Genomic DNA, 10,025 nt, shown 5'->3' with positions numbered 1-10,025 from the left:
CTGTGATGCGCAGCTGTATTTTCAGCATCATTACTCCAGTCTTCAGTGTCACATGATCTTCAGAAATCATTCTAATATGATGATTTTCTGCTCAAGAAACATTTCTGATTATTATCAATGTTGAAAACACAAAAGAACAACGATAATTTTAAATAAAAATATATATTAACATTATAAAGACACACAAATGAATACAAAATTAAAAAAAACATCAATTACTTTAAAAAAAAAAAATAACACAACATTAGAAATGTCTTCACTGGCACTTTTGATCAATTTAATGCATCCTTGATCAATAAAAGTAACTGTAACTTTTGAAATACAGTGTTTTTAATTCTGTTTATCTTTTCAGTGATGGACGAACTGTTGCAATCAAGAAAATAAAAACGAAAACATTTTCCCTCTCGAAGACGATTCGCCAAGAAGTGAAGCAAGTCAGGTGAGAATGAGATGAACACGACATCCTCCTCCTCCTCCTCCTCACGGTCATCGTGCGATCCACACATTTGTGTTTGTTTTCAGGGAGCTGGATCATCCCAACCTCTGTAAGTTCTTTGGAGGTTGTGTGGAGGTTCCTAACGTTGCCATAATAACAGAGTACTGCCCTAAAGGAAGCCTGAACGACGTCCTGCTCAACGACGAGATTCCCTTGAACTGGGGCTTCAGGTTCACACACACACACACACACACAGATACACACACACACACAAACACACACACACAGATACACACACACACACACACACACTCAGACACACCACACACACACACACACACACACACACACACACACACACACACACACACACACACACACACACACACACACTCACACATACACATTAGACACTGAAACACACACACTAACACACACTCTCTCTTTCTTTTTTTGTTGCATACAGTGGCCAGCCATTTTTTGCTGTCCGGCTCTCTAACCATTAGGCCTCGACTGCCTGAATTTCACTCAGTAAATGCAATAAAATGTCAGTGTTTCTGTCCGTTTGCAGGTTCTCCTTCGCTACAGATATCGCTCGCGGGATGTCGTACCTGCATCAGTTTAAGATCTGCCACGGACGACTGAAATCAGCCAACTGTGTGATCGACGACCGCTGGGTGTGTAAGATCACAGGTACGTCTCACACACACACACACACACACACACACACACACACCTGTGCTGAGTCATGCAGGAGCGTCACACCTGTGGTTTCGTTCAGATTACTGTCTGTGGATGTTTCGGCGTGAGGACTGCGCAGAACCTCTCACCACATACCAGCAGAGACTGAAGGAGGTTTACACGCCGCCCGAGGCCCAGAGCGGCAGCCAGGAGCCCACGCTGACCGGAGACGTGTTCAGGTGAACAAACACACCCACGAACACACCTCACGCCACAGCATCCACAACACACTTATCAGTGTGCTTCATTTGCAGCTATTCAATCATCTTACTGGAGATCGCCACCCGCAATGATCCAGTGCCGGTGAGCTTGTGTGGAAACCAAAAAAAAAGTTTTATTTATTTATTTTTTAAAGCATGTCTGTATAGTTTTTATTATTTTTTATTTACGTTTTTTTATATTTTATTTTATTTTAGTTCATGTTTATTTATTTATTTTTTAAAGCATTATTTTTTATTTACGTTTTTTTATATTTTATTTGATTTTAGTTAATTTATTCAATTTAATTCAAATAATATTTATTTATTTTTTAAAGCATGTCTGTATAGTTTTTATTATTTTTTATTTACGTTTTTTTATATTTTATTTTATTTTAGTTCATGTTTATTTATTTATTTTTTAAAGCATGTCTGTATAGTTTTTATTATTTTTTATTTACGTTTTTTTTATATTTTATTTTATTTTATTTTATTTTATTTTATTTTATTTTATTTTAGTTCATGTTTATTTATTTATTTTTTAAAGCATGTCTGTATAGTTTTTATTATTTTTTATTTACGTTTTTTTATATTTTATTTGATTTTAGTTCATGTTCATTTTATTTCAAATAACGTTTCAGTTAAATATAATAATAAATCATGCATTTAAAAAATAAATATATTTTCTAAATATATGGATTATTGTGATAATAGTTATTGCTAGTATATTTCACACAAAATGTAAAAAAAATGTCCAGAATTAAATTATGTTGAATTAAATGTGAAAAACAGAAAGAGTGATCTTTGTTTTATTTACAATTTTGAAAATAATTTTTTACAGTTTGCACAGAGAAAAAAAGATGAAATTGCTAGTAAATTTCACAAATAATTACAGCAAGTAGAGACAGCAAGTAACACACTGAGTTGGACGTAGAAAGACTGAAATAGTGTTTTACTGTAAAACATACACCAATAATTTTTTTTATCTGTTTTATTTGCAGCTTAGAAAATAACTTTTTACAGTTTATAAAAAAAGGCTTGTAGGTTTAATCAGTCTGTATTATATTATATTATATTATATTTATTATATTATATTATATTATATTATATTATATTATATTATATTATATTATATTATATTATATTATATTATATTTAGGTTTGCTGGGCTCCAATGTGAATGTAAAATTGAACAAAAAGAGAAATATTTTAGATTTGTTAATATTATTATTTTCACAGCATTAAAAAAAATCACATGAGCCTATTTAATTATATGTTTCCAATTAAATCTAAAAAAATCTAAAATGTATTTGGATTACATGAGCAAAATCGACAATTAAATCTTTAATCACAATAGTTTGTATGATTAGTAATCGTCAGCATGAAAGTCATGATTCTGACAGGCATACTCTGTTATTTTTTGTTAGATTATATTTTCTGTTTTAACTTTTATTTTAGTTGAGTAAACTTAAATTTTTTATAATTTTGTTATTTTTTTTGTCATTTTTATTATTATTTTAAATATATTATATAATTTAAAAATATGTATTTATTTATTTATTTTTATTTATTTAGATTTTATTTATTTATTTATTTATTTTTATTTATTTAGATTTTATTTATTTATTTATTTATTTATATTTTATTATTTATTTATGTATCTTTGTTAACCCAAATAAGAATGTTGCCTTGGCAACTATCTGAAATAAATCAGTTTATGTTTTTTATATTTTATTTTTTATATCATATTTCAGTTAATGTCTATTATATTTTGAGTGACAGTAATGTGTTTCTGGTCTGTGTGTGAGGCGGAGGACAGCTCTCTGGACTGCGCCTGGTGTCCTCCGCTGCCGGAGCTGATTTCGGGGAAAGCCGACAGCACCTGCCCCTGTCCTGCTGAATACGCTGAGGTCTGACAGAACAAACCGCACACTGTGTGTTTTTACTTAGTGAAAATGAAGCCTGTTTTTAACAACAGTTGTGACTGGTGCATCTCAGTGCATCGTGTTTCCTTCTTGAGCATCTTAAAATATTTGCAGCTTTTGTAATAGTTGTGTTTGAGTCCTTCAGTCGTCCTCAGTATGAAAAGATGGCTCTCAGAATCATACAGTCATCATTTAAAGAGTTCAAATACACAGAGGAAGAAACAAACAAGCATCAACAGCAGTAGAAACGGCACGGCTGATCTCATGAAGATGATCTTGGCATGTGTTGTGGATTCAGCCGAATGAACGTCTCTCATGCTCTCGTCCTGTCAGCTGATTCGCCGATGCCGTGCTCATAACCCCGCCCACCGGCCCACCTTTGAGCAGATCCGCAAGTTTGTCAACAGAATCAACCCTCACAAAGTCAGTCCTGTAGACATGATGATGGAGCTGGTCAGTCCCACACACACACACACACACACACACACACACACACACACACACACATACAAAACATACAAACATACACACCTTACAATCATAACAGACCTGTGTGTGTGTGTGTGTGTGTGTGTGTGTGTGTGTGTGTGTAGATGGAGAAGTACAGTAAACATCTGGAGGTTCTGGTCGGTGAACGCACCCAAGATCTGATGCTGGAGAAACAGAAGACTGACAGACTGCTTTACAGTAAAACACGCAACAATCATCTAATACCTGACATTTCACTGACAAGACATGAAAAATTAAATATAAAGATCATTAAAAAGTGATGATTACTGACCGGTCCTAATCTATGCTCTAGTCAAGTCACAGTTATTGCTATAGCGCTTTATTAAATACAGATCGATTCATTCATTCAGTAATAAAAAAAAAGTCAGTGAGTGTTTCAGTGATGAGTGTATTTGGGTGTTTTACAGCACGTGTGTGTGTGTGTGTGTGTGTGTGTGTGTGTGTGTGTGTGTGTGTGTGTTTGTGTGTGTGTGTGTGTGTGTTTCAGGTATGCTGCCTAAACAGGTGGCTGATGACCTGCGACAGGGCAAACCGCTACAAGCCCAGAGTTACGTCAGTGCCACCGTGTTCTTCAGGTAAACACACACACACACACACACACATACACACACACACACACACTTAGCTGTAAATGTGTTCACCCTCAGGTCAAGATGTTGATGAGTTTGTTTCTTCATCAGGTTTGTAGAAATGTAGCACTGCATCAGTGTCTCAGCAATGGATGCTCTGCAGTGAATGGGTGCCGTCAGAATGAGAGTCCAAAACAGACTGATAAAAAACATCACATAATCCACAAGTAATCCACACACTCCAGGCCATCAGTGAACATCTGGAGAAGACAAAAGCTGAAACAAATCCAGCATTAAGACGTTTTTAACTCAAATACATAGAGTCTATAAAAGAATAGTTTTCTTTTGGATGTGTTTCATCTTTTGTCTTCTCCAGATGTTAACTGATTGACTGGAGTGCTGTGGATTACTTGTGGATTATTGTGATGTTTTTATCAGCTGTTTGGACTCTCATTCTGACGGCACCCATTCACTGCAGAGCATCCATTGCTGAGACACTGATGCAGTGCTACATTTCTACAAACCTGATGAAGACACAAACTCATCCTGATCTTTGGTGACCTGAGGATGAGCACATGTACAGCACATTCTCGTTTCTGTGTGAACTATTCTTTTCACTCATGTAATTGTAAAGTAATACAGATTATTTTTCTTGTACTAGACATATTCGTTTTGTTCTTCTCTTTGGTCTCTCTTCATGTGATTTCCGGTCATTTTCTCAGTGATATCGTGGGATTCACGCAGTTGTCCAGCACTAGCACTCCTTACCAGGTGGTGGATTTCCTCAACAAACTCTACACCACCTTCGACGAGATCATCGACAACTATGATGTTTATAAAGTGGAAACCATCGGCGATGCTTGTATGTTTCATCACAACGTGTTAAACGTCTCAGTGGTTTACTGTCCATACAATGAAAGTCAAGGAGTCCAGAGATGTTTGACGAGAGGGAGAATAAATGATTTAATACCCTCATTGGGCTAAATGTAAATAAATGTATTTTATTAGGGTTATTGTTTGCTCCCAGTTCAGATTTGTTGAGTAATTTTGTTTTGTATACAGTGTTATGTTAACATCATTCTTATATTATTCTTGGTTGCACTTTACAGTAAGGTTCCTTTAGTTAATATTAGTTAGTAACAAACTAACAGTACATTAATTACAGTATTTATTAAACTCTGTTAATGAAAATACAGTCGTTCACTGTTAGTTCATGTTAATTCACAGCGCATTAACTGTTTACAAGCACAACTTTTGATTTTAATAATGCATTAGTACATTTTGCGATTATCATTCAGGTTAATAAATACTGTAGAAGTAATGTTCTTTCTTCATTCATGTTAACTAACTAATGAACCTTATTGTAGTGTAATTTTAATGGCTATATAAAATTAATATTTTTTTAGCAATTTTTAATATTTTTAGTGAAAACAAATTAGCAAGTTTGAATAATTTTGTTGTGTGTTTTTGATGTTTTTGTTAATTGTTTTTTTAATGTCTGTAGAAAATATATTAATTTTTATTTATTAGTGTTAGTTTATTTAATTTGAGTTATTTAAGTGCTTCAGCTTAAAGTAAACTAAAATAAATGTTGCCTTGGCAACTAGCTGAACTAAACGTTTTTTATTTTATTTCAGTTAATGTTTATTTTAAATGTGACCCTGCAGCACAGAAGCAGTCATCAGTAGCACAGGTATATTTGTAGCAATAACCAATAATACATTGTATGAGTCACAATTATACATTTCTCTTTTATGCCAAAAATCATTAGGATATTAAGTTAAGATCATGTTCCATGAAGATATTTCATAAATTTCCTACTGTAAATATATCAAAACTTAATTTTTGATTAGTAATATGCATTGCTAAGAACTTCATTTGAACAACTTTAAAGATGATTTTCTCAATATTTTGATTTTTTTGCTCCCTCAGATTCCAGATTTTCAAATAGTTGTATCTCAGACAAATATTGTCCTCCTAACAAACCATACATCAATGGAGAGATTATTTATTCAGCTTTCAGATGATGTATACATCTCAAATTTATACTGTAGATATGGTTGTGTCCGGTGTACCGAGAGAGAATGGGATCCTCCACGCGTCTGAGATCGCCAGCATGGCTCTGGACCTGGTGTCTGTCTGCAAGACCTTCAGAATCCCCCACAGACCACAAACCCAGCTGCAGATCCGGGCTGGAATACACTCAGGTCCACATTAAACCCGCAGCTAGAGGCACTTTGAATATCTTGAATATCTATCAGTAAATCCAGTTTGTTTCAATCTCAATGAATGTTGCTTTCACAGCTAGCCATATTTTAACCACGTTCATACTGTAAAACCAAATACATGTAATTGATTAATCGATAGTTTTAATAGTTAAAAAAAAAAGATATAGACATATTTTATTTTAAAAAAATATTTAAAAAATTATAAAAATGACAAAAAACACACTTACTAAATTACTAAAACTTTAAATGAAAATGCAAAATTAAAAAAACAACAGAATATTAAAAAACAGTAATAGTATCTCATTGATACTATTGAGAGTATCATTACTGAGTACTGAGTACTAAACAAAGTTCTCTTTCATGTCTAATTGCACTTTAACTGTCAAATAAACACACATTAGTTCCATAAACACAGTCGGTTATGTCTGTGAAGATAAACAGCTTGGAAAGAAATCACATGTTAATATTAGGTCTGTGTAATATACAGTAATATACAGTACCTATGCTGTTAATATGATCAAAACAATAAATAAAAACAGAAAATCACTCACTGCTCTTGGGTGAATAACTTGTGTAGCTTTAATAAGAGGGCATGTCTAACTCGAATGCTGCTCTCAAACGCTCTAGCGTGAAGATGTGTGGTTGTATCTGCTGTGTGTTTCAGGTCCAGTAGTCGCAGGAGTTGTGGGAACTAAGATGCCGAGGTACTGTCTGTTTGGAGACACGGTGAACACGGCGTCCCGCATGGAGTCCACCAGCGAAGGCAAGAAAGATGCTTGAATATACACTTCTGGTTAAAAGTTTGGGATCGGAAGGATTTTTAATGTTTTTACAGGAGTGTCTTCTGCTCATCGAGGCTGCATTTATTTATTTTGATATTATTATGATGTAAAATACCATTTTTCTATTTTAATATCTATTAAAGTGTAATTTATTTCTGTGATGCGCAGCTGTATTTTCAGCATCATTACTCCAGTCTTCAGTGTCACATGATCTTCAGAAATCATTCTAATATGATGATTTATTATCAGAGTTGAAACTGTTCTGCTGCTGAAACTGTGATACTTTTTCTAACAAAAATCTTAAAAGAATAAAAAGAAAAAAATAAAATCAAAAAATAAAAATAAAAATCTAACAAAAAAACGTTCACTACCGTTCAAAAGTTTGCATCAGTAGATTTTTATTCTTTCTTTTTTTGAAAGAAATTAAAACTTTTATTCAGTAAGGATGTGTTAAATTGTTAAGAAGTGATAGCAAAGATTTATATTGTTAGAAAAGATTTATATTTTGAATAAATGCAGTTCTTTTTAACTTTTTATTCATCAAAGAATCCTGAAAAAATATCACAGTTTCCAAAAAGATATCTGGCAGCACACAAATGGAAACCAATTCTAATAATAAATCATCATATTAGAATGATTTCTGAAGATCATGTGACACTTTATACTGGAGTAATCATGATGGAAATTCAGCATTGCATCACAGAAATAAATTATATTTAAAGGATATTAAAATGGAAACCATTATTTTATGTTATAATAACATTTTGCAAGATTACTGTTTTTTTTCTGTATTTTTAATCAAATAAATGCAGCCTTGATGAGCAGAAGACACTTCTTTAAACATTACAAGTCTTACTGACCCCAGACTGTTGACCGGTCGTGTATGTAGTTAAAGAAGTAGATTTAGTGCCATGCATAATATGCACATGAGGAATACTTACAAATTGCAAAAAGTTTGCATTAAAAAAAAAAAAGTCATGAATTTTCAGAACTAGCTTAAAGAGTGATGTGTTGCTGTTCTGTGCAGCGCTGAAGACCCAGTGCAGCTCCAGCACGTTCTACCTGCTGGAGGAGATCAGCGGATACGTGCTCACCTGCAGAGGAGTCTTACAGGTCAAGGTGAGACGCACCAGCGATTCACAACCCTTTCTAGTTACTGTAAGACTCCTGTCTTCCATTTCTGATCAATAGCTGCCCTATTTTTTTCTTTTTAATAAAATGCAAACATGTCTGACGGAACTATACTTTTAAATGTAATGATGCTAAAAATCTAATTAAAGCATGTTTTTGTAGGAATGTAGAGGTGTTTGCATTGTGGATCCATTTGGACCCAAAGAATCTTTACTGCATAAAACAGTAATAACGTAATATTTTCAGCTAAAACACACTGAATCTGATCGGCAACTTCTCATTAATGAGTGAATATGAAAGTTTTAAATGTTATGGTATTATTGCATTTACCCCTTTTTTATTAGTTTAAAAAATGTATTAAAAGTACATAAAATGTATAAGAACATCTGATAATTATCAGTATTGAGGCCATTGGGATGAATATAATTTAATGAAATTCCTTTAAATTTATAACTCATAATTGCTCAAAAACAGTCAAAATTTATGAAACCTGCATATTTATTTCTAAAAAATAAAAATAAAAAGAAGAAGAAGAAGAAGAAGAAAATAAATAAAAACACATCCACACAACATAAATGTTACTCTGGAAAGTTTTCAAATAAATTCATTTTACGTGCATAATTTTTCATGCTGGTCAATAGATGTACACAATCATAAAATTCATAAAAAGTGTGTGAGATATGGGGAAAAAAAAGCTTTTGACACTATTATAACTATTACAAAAAGTATTTTGACTCCTAATGGACCCGAACATGAAACATGCAACATGCATTAAAATATAAAATACATAAATGTTGTGTATTGTAAAGCATTTGCAAAGGTTTGATCCCTAACTATAAACTAACCATTCATTAGAAATGTTTGTGTAGCCATTCCTGATCAAACTGGACCTGAATGCTGACCGTTCTGAGGGTCAATCATGCTAAAACTGTGAATAACCAAAGAACTCAGAGCTGCATTAGTCTCATTGGTGTGTGGACTGTTTCTCAGGGGAAAGGTGACATGGTGACGTACTGGCTGGAAGGAAAGCGTTCTGCAGCTCCGGCTAAAGACGCCAGGAACCCGGTGACGCTGCAGGAGAGCGAGAGAGACCCGGAGACACACACTGATGATTACTCCAGTATCCCAGGAGTCCTCAGCGGCTCTGACGACGCTGACCTGCTGTGTGACCCCTGACACACACCCGTCTGACCTCAGAGAGACACAGCTGTGTGTTATCACAGCGAAACAGCTGTAGTTTAGCTGCTGTTCAGTCAGGCTTTCATTATTGAGTGTAACTTCAGCTGTACTTGTGTGTTTGATCAGTCAGTGTTTGTAGCATCAGAACAACGGCAACCGAGCCAGTGATAGTAAATACTGAAGTACTGATTATAGAGATTTAATCATACAAAATAAAAACAAATGCATTTAATGATGGTGATAGACCACTTATTTTATTTTATGAAACTACGTTCTCTTAAAGAAATTAATGCTTTTATTAATCAAGGATGCATTGAATTGATCAAA

At 33.8% G+C, this 10,025-nt stretch overlaps 1 protein-coding gene across 1 annotated transcript in view; it reads left to right on the top strand.

The window, feature by feature from the left end:
• LOC109112390 (atrial natriuretic peptide receptor 1-like) overlaps nt 1-10,025 on the top strand; it is a 20,780-nt gene extending 10,755 nt beyond the window's left edge. The window contains exons 11-24 of the mRNA XM_042713827.1: nt 353-439; nt 523-666; nt 1,008-1,129; nt 1,218-1,356; nt 1,432-1,480; nt 3,183-3,284; nt 3,633-3,752; nt 3,893-3,986; nt 4,297-4,384; nt 5,101-5,240; nt 6,433-6,585; nt 7,271-7,369; nt 8,416-8,507; nt 9,510-10,025. Coding sequence (XP_042569761.1) covers nt 353-439; nt 523-666; nt 1,008-1,129; nt 1,218-1,356; nt 1,432-1,480; nt 3,183-3,284; nt 3,633-3,752; nt 3,893-3,986; nt 4,297-4,384; nt 5,101-5,240; nt 6,433-6,585; nt 7,271-7,369; nt 8,416-8,507; nt 9,510-9,695 — 1,615 coding nt within the window. The 3' untranslated portion in view covers nt 9,696-10,025. The remainder of the gene's footprint in view (nt 1-352; nt 440-522; nt 667-1,007; nt 1,130-1,217; nt 1,357-1,431; nt 1,481-3,182; nt 3,285-3,632; nt 3,753-3,892; nt 3,987-4,296; nt 4,385-5,100; nt 5,241-6,432; nt 6,586-7,270; nt 7,370-8,415; nt 8,508-9,509) is intronic.

The sequence above is a fragment of the Cyprinus carpio genome, chromosome A23 (genome assembly GCF_018340385.1).
Source record: "Cyprinus carpio isolate SPL01 chromosome A23, ASM1834038v1, whole genome shotgun sequence".
In the NCBI taxonomy this organism is placed as follows: domain Eukaryota; kingdom Metazoa; phylum Chordata; class Actinopteri; order Cypriniformes; family Cyprinidae; genus Cyprinus; species Cyprinus carpio.
The sequence above is the reverse complement of the archived record's forward strand: the minus strand, read 5'-3'. Positions and strand labels throughout refer to the sequence as shown.